Source organism: Zymoseptoria tritici, chromosome 1 (assembly GCF_000219625.1).
Source record: "Zymoseptoria tritici IPO323 chromosome 1, whole genome shotgun sequence".
NCBI classification, from domain to species: Eukaryota; Fungi; Ascomycota; class Dothideomycetes; order Mycosphaerellales; family Mycosphaerellaceae; genus Zymoseptoria; species Zymoseptoria tritici.
In genome coordinates, this window is record NC_018218.1 from 5,226,621 (window position 1) to 5,249,548 (window position 22,928).

General features: G+C 46.6%; 7 protein-coding genes across 7 annotated transcripts; 2 read left to right on the forward strand and 5 right to left on the reverse strand.

Annotated features, from left to right (window-relative positions):
* Positions 1 to 2,647: 2,647 nt before the first annotated feature.
* On the reverse strand, positions 2,648 to 4,102 carry MYCGRDRAFT_90089 (uncharacterized protein; the record flags this gene model as incomplete). Its single annotated transcript, XM_003856931.1, has 5 exons — positions 2,648 to 2,779; positions 2,832 to 2,863; positions 3,283 to 3,487; positions 3,791 to 3,889; positions 3,980 to 4,102. The coding sequence occupies 5 exons, from the start codon at positions 4,100 to 4,102 to the stop codon at positions 2,648 to 2,650; spliced, it is 591 nt and encodes a 196-aa protein (XP_003856979.1).
* Positions 4,103 to 5,529: 1,427 nt separating this feature from the next.
* On the forward strand, positions 5,530 to 6,352 carry MYCGRDRAFT_90090 (uncharacterized protein; the record flags this gene model as incomplete). The annotated part of the gene is made up of 2 exons (XM_003856660.1): positions 5,530 to 6,279; positions 6,347 to 6,352. The coding sequence occupies 2 exons, from the start codon at positions 5,530 to 5,532 to the stop codon at positions 6,350 to 6,352; spliced, it is 756 nt and encodes a 251-aa protein (XP_003856708.1).
* A 184-nt stretch (positions 6,353 to 6,536) lies between these two features.
* Positions 6,537 to 7,788, reverse strand: MYCGRDRAFT_32734 (uncharacterized protein; the record flags this gene model as incomplete). The annotated part of the gene is made up of 2 exons (XM_003856930.1): positions 6,537 to 6,605; positions 6,967 to 7,788. The coding sequence occupies 2 exons, from the start codon at positions 7,786 to 7,788 to the stop codon at positions 6,537 to 6,539; spliced, it is 891 nt and encodes a 296-aa protein (XP_003856978.1).
* A 951-nt stretch (positions 7,789 to 8,739) lies between these two features.
* Positions 8,740 to 9,066, reverse strand: MYCGRDRAFT_90092 (uncharacterized protein; the record flags this gene model as incomplete). Its single annotated transcript, XM_003856929.1, has 1 exon — positions 8,740 to 9,066. The coding sequence occupies one exon, from the start codon at positions 9,064 to 9,066 to the stop codon at positions 8,740 to 8,742; it is 327 nt and encodes a 108-aa protein (XP_003856977.1).
* A 2,049-nt stretch (positions 9,067 to 11,115) lies between these two features.
* Positions 11,116 to 11,871, reverse strand: MYCGRDRAFT_102877 (uncharacterized protein; the record flags this gene model as incomplete). Its single annotated transcript, XM_003856928.1, has 2 exons — positions 11,116 to 11,730; positions 11,795 to 11,871. The coding sequence occupies 2 exons, from the start codon at positions 11,859 to 11,861 to the stop codon at positions 11,213 to 11,215; spliced, it is 585 nt and encodes a 194-aa protein (XP_003856976.1).
* Positions 11,872 to 12,358: 487 nt separating this feature from the next.
* On the forward strand, positions 12,359 to 15,013 carry MYCGRDRAFT_31749 (uncharacterized protein; the record flags this gene model as incomplete). The annotated part of the gene is made up of 1 exon (XM_003856661.1): positions 12,359 to 15,013. One exon carries the CDS (start codon positions 12,359 to 12,361, stop codon positions 15,011 to 15,013), a length of 2,655 nt encoding a protein of 884 aa, XP_003856709.1.
* Positions 15,014 to 15,226: 213 nt separating this feature from the next.
* On the reverse strand, positions 15,227 to 22,529 carry MYCGRDRAFT_33394 (uncharacterized protein; the record flags this gene model as incomplete). The annotated part of the gene is made up of 3 exons (XM_003856927.1): positions 15,227 to 15,367; positions 21,738 to 22,339; positions 22,418 to 22,529. 3 exons carry the CDS (start codon positions 22,527 to 22,529, stop codon positions 15,227 to 15,229), a joined length of 855 nt encoding a protein of 284 aa, XP_003856975.1.
* Between the last annotated feature and the right edge of the window lie 399 nt (positions 22,530 to 22,928).

Below are 22,928 nucleotides of genomic sequence, written 5' to 3' on the forward strand. Positions count from 1 at the left end.
GCGGGTTACGTTATAATAGGCTCGTTCGGTTGCGGATAGGGTCGTTTGGTAAGAATAGCGGTTTTTCGATAAAATTCGAGGTCGTCCGGTAGAAAATAGGGCTAGAGGGGAACTAAACGCTATGTTAGCACTATACAGGCTACAAATGCCCCTTAGGGGGGCACTTTTAGACCTGTTTAGCCATCGGATAGGATTAAGTTATACTTACTAAGTCTGCACAAGGTTGTTAAAGAAGAGAAGAACTCGAGGGATCCGAGCCTAGGTTTTAAAGCCGCAGTAGACCCTAATTAAGGCCTTAGGCTATTAAACTTAGCAAACACTAAAAAGAATTCACTCGAGGTAAAACTGTTTAGAGCGCGACGCTCTGCGCAAGGAGGGGGGCTATGTTATATCTGCCTCCGCCGAATACCGACAATCGGCATCTAATCCCCTGCCTTAGCGGCATATGCACCCCTACTAGGGCCTTTTAAGCTCGTTTAAGCCAGATTGCGCCTGTAGTATAAGGATACGTAGAATCTCCTCCTTCCGAGAGAGTATCGAATCGAGTCTGTTCTAAAGTGATTCATACTGCTACTCTATTCTTAACTGCACCTTTTACACTACTAATCTAGTTTAAGGGTAAGATTAGGATCGACATCTTATTACGGATAATAGGCTATACCTAGAAGACGAGGCTCTTACCTACGGACGTAGTAGCGATCTAGATAAGATCTCGGTTATTAAATAGTAGCTAGTAGAGTACCCGGACCTACGGCGGGCGAGCGTAGTAGGGAAGGAGGAGTCGCACCGCCTACTAAACTAAATGTATCTACTAAGCGGTAGTTATAGGTAGCCCGCTATCGACGGGGATAGGCTCGTCGATCGCCTAGTTAATTATATTACGTACCTAAAGAAACGCCCGCCGGCGCGATAGTATAAATAGACTACTAACTATTGTAGTAGGGAAACATGCACCTACGGCTATATCCCGGGAACCGACAATATAGATAGCGGCGTCCTTTCCTTATCCTTCTTCTTCCTTAGTCAGACAACCTTTGCAGCCTCTACTTCTACGTATATCCGGTATATACACACTCGTTGCGCACTACTACTACTCGCACAAGGCGCGACAGGAACATAAGATGTTCCCCGCCGATACTATATCTTTAGGTATCTCGAGGGATAGCTTACCGTTAGCGCCTACCGGACCGAGCTAGGTAGAACGTACGGCTTCCGGGTTAGTGTTTTGCCGCTATATATTATATAGCGCCTAAAGTACGACCTTCTCTATACCTACGTTGTTAACCTCTACTAGCGTACGTAATAGAGCGGCGGTTATCTTAGCTACCTATTTACGTCGCCTAGCGAAATAGATCCTTATATCCCCTCTACCTAGGACCTTCTATATAGATAAATCTTCCTCGGACGCCTTAACGGATACTTATAGACTACCCTAAAGCCCTCCTATATCGTCGAAGTTACTAGGTATGTCCGAAAGCCTGCTATTACTACTATCGTCGTCGCCTAGGTACCTATCGAACTAGTCGAGTAGGGTAGCTATACGCTCGATATCTATACTAGGAGACTACTCTTACGATCGATTTTCCTCGACGACCGACGTCCCTATACTATTCTTATCTTATCCGGTGCTACTAGTACTAAAGCTACTCGAGATATCGCTAGCGTAAGATCGGGGATTAGCGACCTTTAGTTATCTACGGTAGGCCTTCGGGGGAGCTATTAGAGAATCGGGGACTATAACTTTATAAAGGGAGTACGTACGGTTCTAGTAGATATAGTTTTATTAGTATTAGTCGCTAACTACGACCTCTAATAGAGCTCGCGTCCTACTATATAAACGCGTCGTTAAGATACGAGGTACGCGAGCTCTATTAGAGGTCGCTACTAAGGAGGTATAGACAAATAGATAGTAGGAGGTTGTTTAGTAGGTCAGGGCCAGCTGCTTGCAGCTAATAGGCCCGTTAAGCGAGGTAGTCTGAGCGCCTGAGACTACAAAAATCGTTTGCTCGTCCACATACGATGCAATCCTGGTCGTAAGATAAGGTCGACTTCGCTCTTCAGGTCTCCTCCTGTAGTCATGTTCCCAGCCGTGCCGGATAAGACGAGACTGTCCAGAATGATTAGCATGACGACCGGAGTTTTACCCGATCACATTGGTTCCCTCCAACGCTCGGCTTCCGACATTGAAAGAAGACAAACGCTCCTTGAATTTCCTCTCGACAATTGTTCGTACATCGGGGCAGATGTCTTTGGCTGGTGGCGGATTGTAGGCTCTCGCTTGAGCTGCTTGCTGGTAAGTATACACTGTCGGGAAATCTCCGGGACCTGTCTGGACCTTTTCGAGACTTCTCTTGACGTCAATTCGTGGTTCGTTCGAACGCAGTATGACGGCCTGGAAACGTGAGCTACATTCATGGCTCTGTATACATTGAAGATCGAGCATGTGGCGAGCTCATAGCTTAGCGTTGAACCCTCCACGCTGAGAAAGAACATGAATCGTCGGAGGCCCAAGCATGAGTTCCTGATCAGCGACACCCTTCTGGAATCTTTTGAAAGCAGCACTCTCGCCATGTTCCTTCAAGGCCTGCTTATTCTTGTACCTGAGACCGAGTCAGCGATGTTGTCCTCGAGCTCCAGGAGCCCAAAATTACCTCTCCACCATAAAGATCTGATCGGTGCCGTCTTTGGCTGTACGCAAGGACGAATAGATCTCATAGCGGGTCGTGTCTTTCTCGTCCTTTTCGACGTGTGCTGCGGCCTCCTTGAGGAGTTCCACGACCTTTGTTCTCACTCAGCATTGACAAGGATTGGAGCTTGAGCCGTGAGCTTACTTTCTGGGTGTTGCCCTTCTTGGGCCGCATTACTGCGATGACATTGATTTCGCTGGACGACATATTTAGGCTGTGGAGGACGAAGTCGCGTGGTCTGGAGATCTCTTGCGATGGATACAGAGTGACGGTTTGATACGATACTCTGTTGACTTGATACCTCGGCAAGCTCGGCAGGCTCGTCGATTCCGTGTCGCGGCGTTAGTCAGCGACAACGGCAACGACGGGCAATATTCACACAATCGCAGCGCACAACTTCATCATGCAGCTTGAGAGACACAGAAAAAGTGCATCACCAATTGTCACGAGACGGGCGAGGCTTCTGAGCTCCACGCCGCGCGAGTGCCACGCGAAAGACTTGTACGCTGGCGCGAGACTCTCAAATCATACCGAGTTGTCAGCGTTCTGCATCGCAGACAGGTATGAAGCTTTCTGACGTCGCCTCCCATCTTACCGTTAGACTCTGCGGCAAATCCGGTGGCGCTGACAGCACCTCCGACTACAATGAGCCATCTGGCCACGGTGCGCTTCAGATGATTGCTTGATGCACAGCTGCGAAGGACTTCTTTGACTGTGGCGTTGTGCCCACCGATGAGAGTGGAGCGTTGGAGTGGTTTGCCATTCGGGTAAGTGGATTTGACGGTCGATATGTGCAGTGGCTGATAGGTGCATAGACTTGAAGGGAGCACAGAGCACTCGTGAGTGCGGTAGGTTCAAGGAGAGGACAGAGGACAGAAGACTGCGATCGATATCTTTTGTTCATTACCAATTGACTGGTCAATCTCTGATGTGGCAACGTGTGTCGGTAAAGTGACAAGCGACAAACTCAGCCATTCCTTCATCCTAGCACCCATAGACTCCTCCAATCCGAACGTACTCGCGTTGGGCTTCCTTCGAACCTCCGGCTGAACAACACCAAGACGTCAGATTGAGATTGCTGTGGTGACCCCGGGCCGGCCTACCTTAGCATCCGTCGTCCTCGCCCCGGCCGACGGGGCTCGCGATCGAGCCACGAATATCGCCACAGCGGCTGTCGTAACCGGAACTTTCAACGCCAAGGCCTGACGGGAGGCAGCAAACACCGTCCCTTTTTGGAGCCTAGGCATACGCGTTAGTGCGGGGCTATTCCTGACGTGGAGCGGATCACTCACGACTCTGCCATTGATTTGCCAGCAGATATTGTTGGCCTCTGGGGCGGTTGCACCGTCACACCAGACTGCATTGCCAAGTACGACATCCGCTGCCGCGAGGAAAAGTAGAGCGGTGATCTTCATCTTGGAATGCTGCTTGAATTGACTTGGACAACGATGGGTTGGAGAGGCGATGGAAGTGGGAGGAATGTTGGGGAGATTGAGGTTGAAGTTCGTCGCGGGAGATGAATGATATATCCTCTCATTGTGGTGAATACAAGTTGCGCGATTTAGAGACAACGTCTGGTTGCCCTATTTGGGCATACGGTGGCATTCGCTCCGGAACTTGCAAGGCAACGTTTATCTTGTGCTCGACGAGCTATCTAGCCACGTTCTCATACGGGAGTAACCCTTGTTGAGAGGATCGGGATTTGCTCGGGATTATCAACTTGACCTGCGTACCGGGTATTCAAACGAGCTACACTCAAGCATGCGTCGGCGTCTGCCGTGTCTGAGAGGACCGGCAGTTGCTCGGGATCATCAACATGAGTGATAAATCCCCTCTCGCTGTAATTTACAGCGTGTGAACGCATCGGATTGGACACGGCCTTATCGTACCAGGGGTCTCTCCAGGCGAAAACAATTCTTCCATCCAATCCGCCCCTAGACATACCACCCTGAGACACAAGGTCGTGTCTACTCCGATGCGTTCACACGCTGTGAAGGATTGCGTCGACCAAGGATAAGGTCTTTTTGCCATGGTCGAGTGTACATCGGCAGTTGCTTCGGAACTCGTATCGGCAAGGGAACGTCGGTTATAACGTGTGCAAGGGGGAAGTTGGAATGCCCCGAAGTTGGAATTGCAGGGGCAGAGCCCAATCATACAATCAGGCATCAATCAGGCATGAATTCGATTGGGCGATTCCAACTTCGGGGCATTCCAACTTCCCCCTTGCACACGTTATGCAGGATAGTTGTTGTACACTCAAGCATGCTGGGCGTTCGATGACCATGTCGCCTTGTTCTTTGTACAGGTGATGCGTCTGGCCCAAGTCAGCTGGGTCCGGGTCCTACTTCATGCTTTGGCGAGACCTTTTCGCGGAGTATCGTCTGTGCGCCGAGGAAACAGGCAGTAGGGGGTACCTGTGTCAATAGCGGGATTGTTGGTTACAAGAAGAAGGAGGTGAGACAAGACAGGGACGTCTGCATAACCCCGCGCGGAATCCCTGAGACCAACAGCTTAGTCAGCAATCGTCTTCCATTCGGTTCTTGTCTGCGAATCTGCTACGAGGCGTCAAGGTACATGCTCACCACCAAAACGAGCGCGTACTCCTTAAACATCGAGACGCAGACGATGTTGACAAGCAGACTGCAAGGCGCTGGATCGTGTCGCAGATAGCAAGACTAGCCGCCACGTCTCCATCTCATCGTCCTATCGTTGCGCGAGGACCCTTGCTTGCTGTGCTACGTTGAAAATCACCAAGAACTACCGGAGAAAACGCGGTCCTGCGACACGATGCTTTTCGCTCTTCTGACCTTGCCCGACACTTTCAAGATCTACCGCACACGCGATGGACTCCTTTAGCAGCATCCAACAGGACCAGGTCAGGAAATGGCTCACCGGATATTCTCGATACCATGAACGGACCCCTTGGACACACGAAACCCCCGAACATGGGCCGATCACCAAAGAGTCGCGAGATCCACGTCGTCGCTCCGCAACTCTCGGCTTTGTTGGACTTGGTCTTGCCAACGTCCCAGCCTTTGCCTATCTCCAAGGGTTGAAGTTCGCTCGCACGCTTCAAGCACCCGACAAGTGGGCAGCTTGGTCTTCGGAAACCTTCCTCCGCCGACGTCTGGCATGGGTTGTCAAAGCTACTGGAGCGACGGACACTGCTGTCAAGGTGACCAGCGACTTACTGCAGGCGAGCGACAGGGCTGAATGGGCCTCAGTGCTTTCTTTCAGCGTGGACAGCCTCCCTCCTCTGAATCAATTCTGGACGACAATCGCCGTGAACTTTGTGCACTTTGATCTCAAGCATTTCTTGTCGAACATGGGCGCTCTCTACGTCGCTGCCACGACTTGCGTCGACATTCCCGGCATGACCGCATGGCATATCAGTGCGGTCACACTTGCCTCTGGCATCATGGCTACTGCGAGTATGCTGATTCAGTTCCGGCTGGTCAAGACCGGACTTGCCATTCTGGCCACTCGCAGAACGGGCATCGGAGCAAGCGGTGTCGTCTCTGCGTTCATGGCTGTTGCCGCAATCGCCGATCCTACCAAGCGAGTCGATATCATTCCCTTCTTGCCCGGCGTTGTCACAATGCCCAACTGGTTTGTAGCTGGATCTTCGTTCCTTGGGGATATCTACGGTCTGCTGGTAGCTTTGAACGTGCTTCGTGCGCCAGCTTCCTTCCCAACGAATATTGGCCATGCAGCGCACCTTGGGGGCACTGCAGTCGGTGTGCTCTACTACCTGTTTGTCTTGAGACCGCTTCCAGCCCGAACGTCTGTGGGAGTGCAGACATCGGCCGAAGATGAAACTGGAGATCAAGAGGGAAGCATGGTGCTTCTTCAGATGACTACCACGCAGTGAATGTCGACTTTCTTGCATGCGACAGGTTCCGCGCTTCTCGGTCCAGGCTGGTACTGACGAAGAAGGCACATGGAGCGTCACGTATCCACACAATCAGTCACCTCGGGACGCGGAATCGACAACGAAGTGTCTGAGTAGCTGATTGTAAGCCAAAGATTGTATCGGGATTCCCCAATCGGCTGCCAGACGGTTGGTATGTAGGCGAATTGTATGAATTATGCCATTACGTCGCTTACGAGAAACTTTCGCTTGTACCATCATGCAGTCGCTCTCGCATACAATCCTACTTCGATGCTGGAGCTGTGATTTTGTCGACACCACGGTCTTTATGCAAGATACGTTCCTACAACACAGAATGAATGGGTCAGGATATCGGGGATTGACGCAGCGGGATGGGTTTCGACTCACAAATAGCTTGCTCGGCACGAACCGAAGAGCATTCTTCGCAGCACCCGCCTGCCCTCCTCTCCACGTCTGACCGGACATGCCGCTCAGGACATCATCAACCAGACTCTTCGCCACAGTTTCGGTCGGCTCTTCCTTGGCCTGCTTTTTGCCCTCCATCTGATCAACAATGAATCGCTCCACAGATTTGTAGTAGGAGCCTTCTGGCAACTTGTACGAATCTCCCTGCTGCCAGATCTGACTTTGGACCTCGCCCACCATGGCAGTGACGACACGCAGTCCGAGCGGCTCCACTTCGATTCTCAAAGTCTCGGACAAGAAGGTCGCGGCGGCTTTTGAGGCGTTGTAACCGCCTTGCCACGCCAGCTTCAGTGCGCCGGCCACGGAGCAGATGTTGAGGATGCAGCCTTTTCGGTCCATCAGGAGAGGTGCGAACGCCTGCGTGACCGCCAACAAACCCCAGACGTTGACGTCGAACATTTTCTTTGACTCTTCGATGTTCATGTCGAGGATGGGACCTCCGCCTGCGATGCCTCCAGCATTGTTGACCAAAACGTCCAGTCCATCGATTCCATTGGTCTTCAATTGAGCCTTGCACTTCTCAATCGACTCCTTGCTGGTAACATCGAGTGGCAGCACTTCTATCCATCCTTCCGAGCTGCCGTTTGCCGGTTTCGAACTGCTGAGCGATGCTGCTTTGGAGGGTGTCCGGACAGTCGCTAGGACGTGGAAACCTCGACGCCGGAACTCTTCGCAAAGTGCAGCGCCGATGCCGCCGGGTGTGCAGCCTGTGACGAGCACGGTCTTGGTACGAGATTGAGCCATTGTGAGGAGTACGGCTGAGTGGAGGAGGACGCAGTGGGAAGATGGAAGGGAATGGTTGCCTCGCCACGGGTCGCGCCAAGTGCAATGATCTGAAGCCGATGACCTCGGCTCCCTATGACCGACGCATAAGGTTTTGCACTTTCCTATTTCGGTCACACTGAGGAGGCGGGACTTGAAAGGCTAAAGCTTGTTTGCTTGGGTGTGTTCAGTACGGCTCCATTACGAGGAATCTCCTCTCCATGTACGCCAGGCGCAGATCCCGTGGCTATCTCCTGACGGCCAGCACTGCCTTCTCTCGAATCTCTACCACTGTCCGCAACGCCGCCACGGCCACAACCAAGCCAAGACCGTCTTCACGACTGTGATCGTGCCCGCCTCTACCACTCTGACCATCATTCCAGCCAGAGTGACAGAGCTGGCTACCGTCACCGGCCACGCTAAGACGCTCATCACTACCCTGCAAGAGATCACCTCGACCAGCACCAGCACACAGACCGTCAACGTTCCAGCGGCTACCTTCGTGGCCCAGTGCGCGTCAAAGAACCTCGTCGCTTCCGCTGTTGGACAGAAGATCGGCACCATCTCCTTCAACCCGGCCTTCACGCTCCAACCCCTCTACGTGACCGAGCATCCGGTCTACGGTCGTGGCTACTCACGCTGCAGTACGCCTGCAACTCCTCGTCCTTCGATCGATACCCCGTGACATTCTCTGAAGATTTCATTGCGCCAACGACATACATTGTTCATTGTCCGGGGAGTAAACGTTGTCGTGGCGCGGTTCTTGAGCTCGATCTCCTCGATTAATGGTAGGAGGAATGTCCTTGTTGGCCCGCCGACCTTATCCCTTGGACAACTGTCGATCACGACAATCGTCGCATTCAAACTTGAATTTCACTTCCACTTTCAAGCCATTAGCCAGCAGTAATGTCGGTGAAGCCCTGGACCGATACATCACAACTCCACCTTTCCACTGAAAGCCTCCCGGCACTCCTCGCGCTTGCAGAACGGCACGCAACGATAGTTCCATGTGTCTACACTGACCACCTTGGCTTCACAGGCCTGGCCCTTGTCCTTGCATTTCTGCTGGCAGTCATCCTCCACGGCTGTGAGCTCGCTTTGGCTCATTTTTCCAACTCCGTAGACGGCCCAGTTGACGCAAATGTTGTCCTTCTTGAGAGCGCAGATGACGCGCGGCTTCCTGGTCTGTTGCTTGCCGAGGGTAGTGATAATGAAGAAGGCAAGAATGAAAATACGCGCGCTTGCTGCGAGCACGAGCATGATGATCCGGACTGATCGATATCAGTGGTCTGAGGAAGATGTCTTCGACGACAAAACTTGCGTCAATTTTCTATCGGGATTATTCGGTGAACGAGCTCGGATTTGTCTTGATGTGGCCCAGTATGCGAGTGGTGGCAATGTCGTTTGGTATGTTGAGGGAGGGATTTGCTGGCAGTCAAAATTTCACGACCTTCCCACTCGATCCGCCCGATCGCAACTCTAGTTTCTTCTCGCTTTTCTTGCCGTTCACCATCTTCTCATGGCTAGCGTCGCAATAGTAATGGAGTGAGTCCTCGTCCTTCACCGATACTTCACAGGTCTTGCCTGTAGCTTCGCAGGCGAATTCGCACAGGTCAGACACCGCCAAGATCTTGTCTTCAGCCATGTTCGAGAAACCTTGGACGGCCCAGGACACGCAATGATCGCCCTTCTGTGGAAGACAGGTCACATTCAGTGCGACTGTCCGAGATTTGGCCAAAGCGGTCATGGCAAGTGAGAAGAGGACGACGTTCGAAGCGCGCGGGTTCTTGAGATTTTGAAGCATCATAATCTCTGTATGCTTGGAGTCAGCTTGCGTTGAGATTGGAGCACTGAAAACTTGATCGCCTTACACGATCTTTGATTGACATGACTGCAGGTGTATGCGGCCCACTTTGCCTCTCAAGTCCTCGATAATGCCTGCTCCTTAGCTGGACGGAGAATTCAAGAGGACCCACAGCTTGTGTACAGCAGAAGATCGAAAATCTCGTGCGATGCTCCTGATGCCCTGCCCAGGTCTATGCATCAAGTTTCGAGATTCGCTGGGACGAAGACTCCCGTCCTTAGCGTGGTAGCACTCGATTCCTGCGTGGATCAGGATCGCCTAGTCTTGTCTCGTGGAAATGTCTTCAGTGCTCAGGTGGAAAACCGAGGCTGGGCTTGAGTTTCGCTGCTTCCGAGCTTGTCCGAGACAAAGAACAGCGAGATGAGGGGTATCCCAAGACCGCTCGGATCTTTCATGTTATTCTTGGGCACACCAGCATTGGTTTGGATTGACGCTGCCTTGAAGCGTGGGATACAGAAAGCCTCGCCCTCGCTTGTTGGTTTTCAAGGAGACGTCGTGGGAGTGCTCATGATTCGGCGCCTCACTGACCTATCTTTAGACAATGCCAACAGCTCCAGGAAACCTTGACTTGACCCCATACCCCCACAAGGTGACGATCGTGAGCTGGCGGCCAGCATCAAGGATCTACTGAATCCGTATCGCGATACGGCAATCCGGGATCGCTCATGGTATGGCGAAGATTCTCGACGGCACTGAAAGGCCTCGCAGATGGTAATGGCGAAGCGATTGATTTCAACGAAGATCACGAATGACCGGATATGAGGCTAACTTCGTCGCGAGCATGTCGTTGATGTCCGCATTGCGGTGACTTGGAGGCAGTGCCTCGAAGGATCGATGTCTCTTGCGTTGGTGCTCGATACTGTGAGGCACAGCAACTCAGGAAGGTCAATCCCAGGGGTAGGGACACGATGGACATGTTCGGCGTCTATATCTGTATGCTTTGAGTATGATTCTGTGCATCTCGCGATACGTGGAGCTGGCTGACTGGTCTCCAGGCAAAGGCGAGGAAGTCCGACTTTGCTTCATCTGCATTGCGTTGGTGACAAGGAAGCGACAAGATGCAGCAATGTGGCTGCGGCGACGCTTGAAGGACAACTCCAGAGACACCGTGTCTGTTGTCTGTATATACTTCAGCCAGAAGCATCAGTCGGTCCCTCAAGACAATCAGCTCTCCGGTTAGTTACAACGTAGCTCTTCACGGGACAAGAGTGGACAGCCAACCGACAAACTCACCAAACTCACCAAACGGCCTCGTGGGGCCTGACCGTCGCCAGATGGCGACATGCAATCCCATCCGACGACTGCCGACCATTCCGCTTATCGTAGTGATTTCCACGAGGAGACCGAAAAGCCAATCAGCAGATTCGCTGTGACGAATGACCTCGCACGCCGTTGTGCAAATGCAATTGCTTGGTTTATTCGGCGAAGACCTCGCACGGCTCGTCCAGCAGCGAATCGAATCTCCGTGACCACATTCCTCAACGATGCCAAAGAAGAGATTTATCCTGTATTCCTGTATTCCTCTGGCGTTCTCATCCATGTCTACTCGCCAGCTCTCCGTCTTCTCCACTCGTCGACTGCCTTTTCCGCCTGATCAACTCCTCCATTCTCACACCGCTCACCCACGATTCTCCAAGTCCTGTCGCGGATGATACTCTCCACCATCCGCTCATTCCTGATCAAAGTCGCGAGTGCTTCCGTCCTCAGACTCCTCGCAAAGTACCTCCCACTGTATGGATCTAATCTTTCATCGACCAGTCTCTCTCGCGCAAGCGCATCCTCCGTCTCTCGCAGTACATGGTCCGGATCTTCTGGGTCCGGTGAAGTGGCGACGCCGGCGCAGTAGTTCAAGACATCACTTCTGCTTTGCCAGGACGGGAACAGAACTTTCTCTTTGAATTGATCGCATGATGTGGATGGCAGTGGTCGTCGGCCAATTGGTCGAGGCTGTCGTTCAGTGGTCGACGACGGATCGAAAGGTCGTGCGCCGGGTGTGTTTAGAGCGTTCAGGTTCTGTGAGATGGTGTCGTCTACGCTGGCTCGGGAAGTGCGGAGGAAGTCTGGAGGAGCACTTCGGTATAAGCGTGAGCGTGAGTGAGTTGTCCGTGCTGATGATGGACTTACCTCGTAATGCAGTCTGATTGAAGCAGAACTGCGGCGTCAACCGTGGTTGTTCTGGCGTGCGAGACATTGTGAGACGGACGGTCGGTTGTTGAGGCGGCGACGACGAGGGAGAGGAAGGGGAGGAATCCGAGACCGCTTTCCAGAATATCGAAGCCAGTGTGATGGTGTTGTGTTGTTGAAGATGTTGATTGAAGTGAGGTCCCTTGATAGAGCTCTGGCTTCGTTGCATGACGTGGGGGATTTCCCCGGCTAAAGTGCCCGAAGACAACGCGTCTCACGCGTCTCTGCCTGGAGGGGAGTTGCCTTGAGCTGCCTTCACTTTTGCACATTTGTCGCAAGGAATGAAATGGTCGAGACTTCCACTGTCGCTCTCACTCCTTCGCACAAGACGAGTCCCTTCGACTCATCTCCATAAAGCGACAAACACAATCCACTCCTTGAGCCTCGATCGCCCCCTCCCCCAAAGACTGCACAAGATGCCACCAAAGCAAGCGACTCTCGGGTACGTGAAGACTCAGCAAACTCTTGGGTGCGCATATCAGGCACTCATGTCGTGTTGAGAGCATGCATTGTCCTAATACGAGTATCAGGAGCTTCTTCGGCAATCCAGGCGGGTCCAAGGCAACACCACAGCAGGCGAAGCTATCGTTCTCATCAAAACTGGACAAGAAGTCTGCCAAGCAGAAGGATGAGACGAGCAACGGAGATACCAAAGAGGAGGATGTCAAGGTGGAAGATAACGAGACAATCAAGGCAGAGGACCAGGACGACAATGCGAGCATCAAAGAGCAGCGGACACCTTCATCATCCCTGAAGAAGCGGCGTGCTTCTGAAGACAGCAAAGAGAACGTTTTAGATGAAGACGATGACGAGCCACCAAGTAAGAAGCAGCGACAGCAGCCGACCAATGGTGCCAGCAAGAAAGGCATGGCGAAGAAGGTGACAACGAAGAGCACCGAGCCAGCCAAGGCAGAGAGCGAGAACGAAGACGAGGAGCCGGTCAAGAAAGAGCAGAAGTCCACCTCCAATGGCAAGTCAAAGGCAATGATCAAGCAGGAGGATGCCGATGAGAATGACTCCGAAACCGAATCTGCTGAAGAAGCATCAGCATCCGAGGAGGAAGAGGAAGACGTCAAGCCAGAAGTGGCGGCCAAGGTTCGTGCAAAGGTGCAGAGCACGCTCAAAGCCTCCGGCAAGGACCCATACCCCGATTGGAAAGCTGGCGATCCTGTCCCATACGCAGCGCTCTGCACGACTTTCTCCAAGATTGAGATGACCACGAAGCGACTGGAAATCCTCGCACACTGCTCGCTATTCCTCCGCCAAGTGCTGCGATTGACACCAAATGACCTCCTTCCGACGGTGCTTCTGATGATCGGCAAGCTGGCGGCCGATTATGCTGGGGTCGAACTGGGCATTGGTGAGTCTCTCATCATGAAGGCGATCGGAGAGACGACCGGACGCAGTCTTGCCATCATTAAAGAGGACCAGAGAAAGATTGGAGATCTCGGCTTGGTGGCAGCAAAGAGTCGTGGCAATCAACCGACCATGTTCAAGCCGAAACCACTCACCATCCGCGGCGTGCACGAAGGTCTTCTGAAGATTGCCGTTGTTGAAGGATCTGGCTCTCAAGGCCGCAAAGTCGATGCCATCAAGAAGCTACTCGCATCTGCCGATGTCAATATCCCAAAAGGCCAATCCATCGACATCACGGAGAACAAAGGAGGCCCGAGCGAGTCGAAATTCATCATCCGTGCTCTAGAGGGCAAGATGAGACTCGGATTGGCCGACAAGAATTTGCAGGTCGCCCTCGCCCATGCAATGGTCGCTCATTCCGTAGCACAAGACGGCAAAAAGGTGCCTTCAGAGGAGGAGCTGAAGAAGGGCGAGGAGACGTTCAAATCAGTCTACAGCGAGCTGCCATCGTACGAACTGATCGTACCGGCACTCCTAGAGAACGGTATCTGGAAGCTACGAGGCTCACTCCGACTTCGCCCTGGTGTGCCGCTCAAGCCCATGCTGGCGAAGCCGACAAAGTCCTTGGGAGAAGTGCTCGATCGCTTCGAAGGCAAAGACTTCACTTGCGAGTACAAGTATGATGGCGAGCGAGCACAGATCCACTTCGTCTCCCACGATTCCGATCTCGACTTTGCAACGACCGTAGCACCCACAGCTGGCAAATCCGACCGTGGCGTCTCCAACATCTTCTCCCGCAACAGTGAAGACCTGAGCAAGAAGTACCCTGACATCCTCAGCAAGCTTCCGACCTGGGTCAAGCATGGTACTACCAGCTTCGTCCTCGATTGCGAGACTGTGGCGTGGGATGTGGAGAAGAAGCACGTCCTCCCGTTTCAACAACTCATGACCCGCAAGAAGAAGGACGTCAAAGCGGAAGATGTCAAAGTCAAAGTGTGCGTCTTTGCCTTTGATATCCTCTACCTCAACGGCTCAGCTCTGGTCAACAAGTCCTTTCGCGAACGCCGCGAGCTGATGTATTCGGCTTTCTCCGAAGTCGAGGGCGAGTTTTCCTTTGCCAAATTTGGCAACTCGCGCGAGATCGAAGAGATTCAAGTCCTGCTCGACGAGTCGATCAAAGCGTCCTGCGAAGGTCTCATGGTGAAGATGCTCGACGGTCCAGAGTCCTACTACGAACCATCTCGTCGCTCTCAGAACTGGCTGAAAGTCAAGAAAGACTACCTCGCCGGCGCCGGTGACTCCCTCGACCTCGTCGTGCTGGGTGCCTACTTTGGCAAAGGCAAGCGAACGAATTGGTATGGTGCCTTCACCCTTGCGTGCTACAACACCAGCAAGGAACAATACGAAACAGTGTGCAACATCGGCACGGGATTCTCGGAAGCCATTCTGGCGGAACTGTACGACCTCCTCTCCCCTCTTGCCATCGACCGTCCGAAGCCCTTCTACGCCCACTCCGCGGGCAAGAACGATCAGCCGGATGTATGGTTCGAGCCAAAGTTCGTGTGGGAGGTCAAGACGGCGGATCTCACGCTGAGTCCGAGGTATCGCGCGGCGGCGGAGGAGTTTGGAGGAGATGGAGTGCACAAGGGTGTGAGTCTGAGATTCCCGAGGTTTATTAGGGTGAGGGAGGACAAGAAGCCCGATGATGCGACCAGCAGTCGTCAGGTGGCGGAGATGTATCGTCGACAGGAGAGCGTGGGCAAGGCGAGCAAGGGCGGGGTGGACGATGATTTCGAGTACTGAGCGTGATGTGGGAAGATGCGAAGAACGAGGGAAACGGCACTGTAAATGATACCAGCGAAGCATGACATGGCGTAGCGATACTCGAATTGAGCGGCGTTGTATGTCCACCTATCGTCGTCTATCCTATACACCACGACCATCGAAGATCAGAATTGAGCGGCGTTCTATGTTCATCTCTCGTCTATTATAACATTCAACCACCTCCCGCTGCTCTCACTCCTCTCTCGGCACCCCAATCATCGCCAACCCCTTCCCAACCCCAACCTCCTTCCAAACCTCCATATCCGCCCGCGTCGTACACGGCAAGACCCCAATAACACCCATCGAATTCGCTCCCACCTCCTTACTAATTCCCTACTTCTGTCTCGGTGTTGTGATTAGACTTAAGCTGAGTAGAAGAAGACCTCTAATTAGCAGGTATATATTATTATGCAGAGAGAATCTTAAGTGTAAGATTCTTACTTTAGCTATTTGTGTGTAGGAATGCCTTAGCACTAGTTACGTGCACTTTACTAATAGTTAGTCTAATAATCTATAATACTCCCCTATTAGTAGCTGCATTATTACGAGCTATCTGTTACCTAAATATAGTAGGTATTTACCTACTACGTAGCTAATACTTAGCTTTAGCTTGTTAAAAAGCATCTTCTTTTAGCTTTTCTATTCCTCTACTTTATAATCTATACCTCTTATCTATTTAGCTAATTTATTAGCTAATCTATTATCTATCCCTTATAGCTATTAATAATACAATCTATATTACTAGCTATAGCTTCTAGAAGAAGAGCAGCTTTCTCTATCCTTAAGAAAACCTTCTAGTAAGTTATTAATAAAGTAAGAGCTATTAATAGTAAAGATCTCCTATAGATTTATAAAGATAGTTCTATAGTATATTAGACTATATATTAACTTATTAAAGGAGAGATAAATAGATACTATAACAGAGTAAATGTTAGGGCTTAGGGTCCCTTCTCTTTTATAGCTTACTTTAATAGGTTTATAACTAAGCTTAATAAAGATCTCCTTACTATAGACCTTATTAATATAGTAATAGAGGAGCTATATAACCTAAGGGAGTAGGCCTTCTTAGTAGAAAACTACCTTAGTCTAATAACTCCTAATTCTTAGGGACTTGTATTATATTATAACTAGACTCCTCTTAGCTAAATATTAAGCTCTAATAAGGCAGAGATAAAGTAGTAGTTAGTAGTATAGTATCCTATATATGTTCTTCTTAAAATCCTTTCTTCCCTAATAGAAACTAATATTCTCTTAGGCTTTAAGTTAAGATTCTAGGGGAATTAGCTTAGTCTTTTAGTAGTAGTTTTAGAAGGGCAGGCTATAGGTTCTAAGATATGCTTTAATGCTTTTAGGTTTTTATAGAAAAGTTTTTCTTTAGCTAGGTATTTTTCTTATAGTTTCTTAGATACTTTTGTAAAGGTATATAATTGCCTCCTTTCCTTTATATAAATAAAAATAAAATAAGTGTTCTAAGTATTATACTTCTTAGTTTTGTAACAAATAAAATAGTATAATTCTAAGGAGGGAATCCTTCTTAGGTAGAAATACAGGTATTAAGGCATAAATTTAAGAGCAATTTCCCTCTTCTTATTAAGGGCTAGTTAGTCTAGTAGTATAATTTCTAACTACAAATTAGAAGGTTATAGGTTTAATTCCTATATTAGCCTCTCTTATATGTCTATATTAGCTGCCTAATATAGACATATAAGTATCTTTTTGCTAGATTTATAGATCTATATATTAGAGGATAGTGTTTAGGGATTTTAGTTTTATTAGATAGTCTATAAGCTATATATCTATCCTTATAAACTCTACCTTAATACTCCCTTTATTATATTATTCTTTGTAATAATAGTTCCTAAGAGAGATATATCTTAATCTTTTAGAGTTAGTATAGTTTTCTATAAGGCTAATAGCTAATTAATTATCTACTTTAATAAGGATAGTAGAAATACTTTTAGCCTAGGTAAAGGGCTAGAGCTTATTAATAAGATTCCTTACCTAATTTACTTCTCTTATTGCCTTAGTAAGAGAGAGGTACTCTGCCTTAGTGCTAGATAGTACTACTTCTTTCTATAGTTAAGATCTCTAGATAACTAGGCCTCCTATAATTTTAAAGAGTATTCCTAAGGTAGACCTAGATATGCTAGGATTACTAGCAAAGTTAGAGTCTAAGAATGCTTTAATCTAAATTTGCTCCTTAGTTTTCCTATATATAAGGCACTTGTTAATTATGCCTACAACATATCTCTAAATATGTTTAGCTACTTAAATATATAAAGGTCCTAGGTTCTAAAGGAACTTTATATAATAGTTAATAGTAAAACTAATATCTAGTCTAGTATAGTTTAATAGATATTGCAGTTCCCTAATAATCTTATTAAAGAGATTATAGTCCTCCTTTATTCCCTTATCCTAGAGGGGTTTAAGGAGGGTGTTAAGGGGGTACTTAATACTCTTTGCATTACTAAGACTATATTCTTAAAGTTTGTCTCTAGAATAGTGTTCCTAAAAGACAAATATAAAGTTATCTTTCCCTTCCTTTAGGTAAAGTCTAAGAAAGATATTAGTATTAACAACCTTAATTATGTACTTCTACTCTAATCCCTTAATTAGCTTGTTAATCTTATAGTCTAACTATCTAAAGATCTAAAAGTTATCTATATAAAGGAGAATAAGGATGCCTTTCCCTTAAAAGAGGCAAGTATTGCTAATAGTTCTTATTAGACTAAGCTTTTAGAGAGTGTCTATAGTATTGTAGTGCTAGAGAGCAGCTGCCTACTTAAGCTTATATAGTCCTTTCTTAATATATATAATATACTTATAAGTATCTTTCTTAAAGAAATAAGCTCCCTCTAGTAGCTTAATAAAGATCTGCTTATCTAGGTTTAGATTTAGGAATATAGTCTTAATATTAACTTATCTCCTCTTCTAGCTAAAGTTAACTAAGAGGGATAGAAGTATTCTCCCTATTACAGCTCTTAGGGTAGGAGCAAAGGTATTAATATAGTTAAGTCCCTTTCTTTATATAAATCCCCTAGCTGTCTATCTAGCCTTATACTTCTTTATAGTTCTATCTAGGAGTACCTTAATCTTAAAGACCTATTTCCCTATAAGAGGGACTCTCCCCTTAGGGAGGGTGCTAATAAGTTTCTATTTAAGGCATCCTGTAGACTTAAGTAACTTAGCTTTCTTAATAATAGCTTTCTTCTATTCCTTATAGTTAGATCTAGAGAGAGCTTCCTTAACTATCTTAGGATTAGATAGATTAGGATTTGTTACTTTAAGTCCTATCTTCTAGATCTTACTATAGTTTTTTTTTATAACTAATCTTCTATTTCTTAAGAGTCTAAATATGCCTAAGCTTTTAGGACTTGCTTTATTACCTAATTTCTTAGGTCTCTTAGGGCTTCTCCCTGCTTTCCTCTTTCTTATAATATAAATGTCTAGGAAGGGAGTTATAGTATAATCTTAGAGGTCTTCCCTTTTAGGGCAATTCTCTGCTAATACTTAATATTATAGCTATATTAATAAGGTATTAGCCTGCTCCTAAAATCCCTTAGGACTTCCTTAGAATCCCTTAGGACTTCCTATTTCCTTAGAAATATACTCCCCTTAAGCTAGCTAGGAGGCTTCTTTATACTTAGTAGCCTCTAGCTAATTAGGCTTAGACTACTTATATTAGTTATTCTAGGATTATATGTCCTAACCTAATATTTGCTCCCCCTAAGATATTAAAAGGGAGGCTTAGTTTCTCTCTCTTTATATAGTATTAAATATATTCTCTACTTCTTAAAGATAAGAAGTAGTAAGAGGTTAGGTATCTTGCCCTTAGGCATCCTAGCCCTAATCTTAATCCTTAGTATAAATAGTATAGACTTCCTATTCTATAGTAATAGGTTGTATTAGTTATAGGAAACTCTCCCCTTAGAAGTCTAGGATAGTAGGTATTATACTATATACCTTATCCTTATTATATGTTATATAAGGAGAGGTTATAATCTTATGCTAAAACCTAGTAAGGGTAGATAGTTTAAACTTCTAAACTATATAGTTAGTTAAAGTGTTCTTTTAGAATCCTAGATTCTAGTATTTCTCTGCTCTAGGATAGAACTTCTACGAATTAGGTCTTCCCTAATTATATAGATATGCTTTATATCTAAATCTCCTAACCTTTGTTAGATTAATATATAGAGTTCTAGTATTAAGATCTTAATTAAATTCCTAAAGAGGAATCTTATTAGTTAATAGGCATACTAGCCTATTAGTAAGGAAGATTATATATATAACTACAAAACTCTAGAGAGGGAGAGGTAGGCTAGAGTTAATTATTATTGCTCTTGCCTTATTAAGGATAACCTTATTAGATAATTCTACAATTCTATTCTGCTTAGGAGTATAGGGAGCTAAGAAATCCTATTTTAGTCCCTTATTCTCTGCAAATGTAATTAGATTATTATTATTAAACTCTCCTCCTCTATCTAAGAACTAGATCTTAACTATCTTTTTATACTAGTTAAATATCTTAGTAGTCTATTTCTTAATAATTTGTGCAGCTTGTAATTTAAGCTTGCAGAAGATAGCCTATCTTCTTCTTAACTTTATATTAGTAATTATAAGGATATATTTGTATCTAAAGATGTCTAGTAGAAAGATTAGTCTTATAATATTAATATAGACCTTATCTAATAAGGATTAAGGTATTAGTCTTAAAGTTCTTAATACTACTCTTTATAACCTTATAAGCTTATATAGCTTATAGTGCTTAAGTGTAGATATGTTAATCTACTTAAGTCCTTAGATTTAAGCCTTTGTTATACTAAGAATCTTATTCCCTATATAGCCTAGTCTCTAGTACTATCTTGTTATATTAGCCTTAGGTATAGCAAAGGCTAGATAGGATATATTCCTATTAGTTATAGAAGTAACTTTAGTACTCTCCTTAGGGAGAGAGACAGTTGCATTTTAAAGAATTAAAACATTATAAGTAGACTAAACCTTGCCTATCTTCTTATTATTCCTTAGAATATATAAAGATAGCCTATCTAGGTAGACCTTATACTTTAGCTAGAGAGTCTCTATTAAGATAAGGTTATAATTAGAGTTAGGAAAGTATAACACATCTTATAAGGTAATATTTAACTTATTCCCCTTATACTTTATTATAATCCTTATACTTCCTAAGTATATAACTATACTTTATCTAATAGCTTAAGAGAACCTAATTAGGGTTTCTAGGGGTTTAAGGTCTAAGAACTAGGACTTATTATTAAAGAAGTAGTATAATATACTAGAATCCTAGATAATAGTATTACTCCTTTATATTCTAGCAGTAGTAATTACTACTCTTATAAATAAGCTATCTAAATTAGAGCCTAAGCCTGTATTAGAAGAGGAGATAGGCTTAATTACTATAGCACTCTTTCCTCCCTTCTTGTTATATCTCTTACTCTTATCTTAGGACTTCTTCTTATCCTTATTAGATCCTTCTTTTCTTCTATATACTTAGGACTTTAGAGCCTTATTAGGGTGCTTCTTAAAGCAATTTGCATTTGTATAGATATAATAGGTATACTTAGTATACTAATTATTATCTACTATAGTACCCCTAAATCCTCTTACTATCCTTTATATCTATAAAGGAGGTTCTTTAATTAATAAGGTAATTAGCTCTTTAAGAGTTATATTCTTAATATAATAGGATTATTTCTAGCTTCTTAGGTATTTTAGATAATAAAGGCCCTAGATAAAGAATAGCCTAATCTGCTTATTACTAAAGGTAAGCTTTAAGACTAGAATGTTCTTAGACCTAGAGTATTATTCTATTATAGAGATATACTTATAATACTACTTCTAGAAGTCCTTATAGTACTTCTAAGTATTTATTCCTTAGATCTTAATATTACTAATTCTAAGAATCCTTAGGCTATTATAAATGTTTATAATTATAACAGGCCTGTAGGTAGCTATAATAGTATTATATAGTTCCTTAGCTGTCTTCTCTATATCCCTAAAGTTAGGCCTTAGAGATTAGTTAATCCTTTTGCTAATAATCCCGTATGCAATTAGGTTATACTTATACTAGACTTAGAGAGGAGTTAGTCTTAGTCTACTAGTTAGAATAGGTTCTGTTACTAGAGTATCCCCTCCTTCTTTTTAGAAAGGAGTTAGAGCCTAGGAGGATAAAGTAGTACTCTCCTTAGTTAGTAGAGAGGGATATCTAACTTTAATTCCTAGCTTTAGTTAGGCAGGGCACTAGGGAATGTTATAAAAGACATAGCCTAATACCTCTTTGTCTATAAGGGCTGCTTTAAGTATCCTTAACTAGTCTAAGAAGTTACTTCCCTTTCTTAGGACTTTATTCTCCTTTATAGTTTTAAACTTATTAGCCTGCATTATAGCTGTTATTATAACTAGCTCTTTCTCGGCTCGCTAGTTAACTATCTAAATAGTATATAGTAAAGTTCTAGTAGCTGCGCTTAGAACAGACAATTCTTCCTTAAGTGTATAGTAGTTACGCTAGGCTTATAACCTGTTATAATTAGACTTAAGCTAAGTAGAAGAAGACCTCTAATTAGCAGGTATATATTATTATACAGAGAGAATCTTAAGTATAAGATTCTTACTTTAGCTATCTGTATGTAGGAATGCCTTAGCACTAGTTACGTGCACTTTACTAATAGTTAGTCTGATGATCCACAACACTCGGAACAACCAACATCCACCGCTTCGTCAGCAGAAAATTATGCGGACACGCCGCGCCTTCCACCGCATCCTCCTTCCGACCACAGCACGCTTCCGCCTTCTCCATCAAAGCATCATAAGCTTCCTTCAACCCCTCCGGCGTGATAAGATCCCCTTTCCCAAACCTCTGCCAAACCCACTGAAACGACACCGCCGGCTCTACACCACCTTCCTCGTCCTCATCCGAGTCCAGGAACGCAGCGAGTGAATGCTTGGGTAAGGGAAGCATCTGTAAATGCTTATGCGCACGACTACACCCCGCTTCTTTGCCGCCGTTGAAGAAGACCATGTAGTCGTTCTCGACGGCGAGGGTCAGTAGCGTCCAAGCGGCGGCGAGGTCGGAGAGGGAGAGGGGTTCGTGTTGCCGACGGTGGGCGTCGGAGGTGAGGAGCATGAGGTGGGGACGGGCGTAGCTGAATTTGTTGATGGCGAGGAAATGCTGGGGGCCGATGGGGGTGAGTTCGTAGCCTGTTGTGGAGATGTCGGAGCCCGGGCGGAGGGTTGGGGATGGGTTGGAGGTGGAGGTGGGAGAGCTGATGGTGTGGGGTTTTGCGGTGAGGGCTGTTGTGAGGATGAAGTGGTACTGTGGGTGGGTTTAGTATGTTGATTGTTGGAAGGAAAGGTGGAAAGCGAGGTTACGTACCTTGAGGTCGCCTTCGATGTGTTCGATTGTTTCTTGGTTGGCGTCGTAGGAGACGGCACCGGATTTGACGAGCTCGTCGAAGCGGGCGAGCCAGTGGGTGTCGTTCATGGTGGTGGTTGGATGATGGTCTTTAACCCTAAGCGAAGAGGTGATGTTCATGTCTGCGAGTTGCAAGGTACCAGGGAGTATATTCAAGCTCGAGACGATCCATCGAGCAGATCTCTCCGCTTCTTATCATGTTCTCAGGTACCCACATCAATACGCTGCCAGCAAGAAACGATTCTCGTCGTGACTCACGAGCACGGAGATATACGGGTTGCGATGGTTGCACAGAGGAACGTTCTTGACTTGCCTGCATAGGGTTGTGAAGCCATGGATCAGAAATCGCAACCCTAGCAGCGACGAATCTCGGTCATTGCAGAGCACCATACCACATCCCTATCAATATTCACCAGATGAGGTGAGTTTAAGCATAACGTATACCGCTCGTGGTAGAGCCATGTTTGG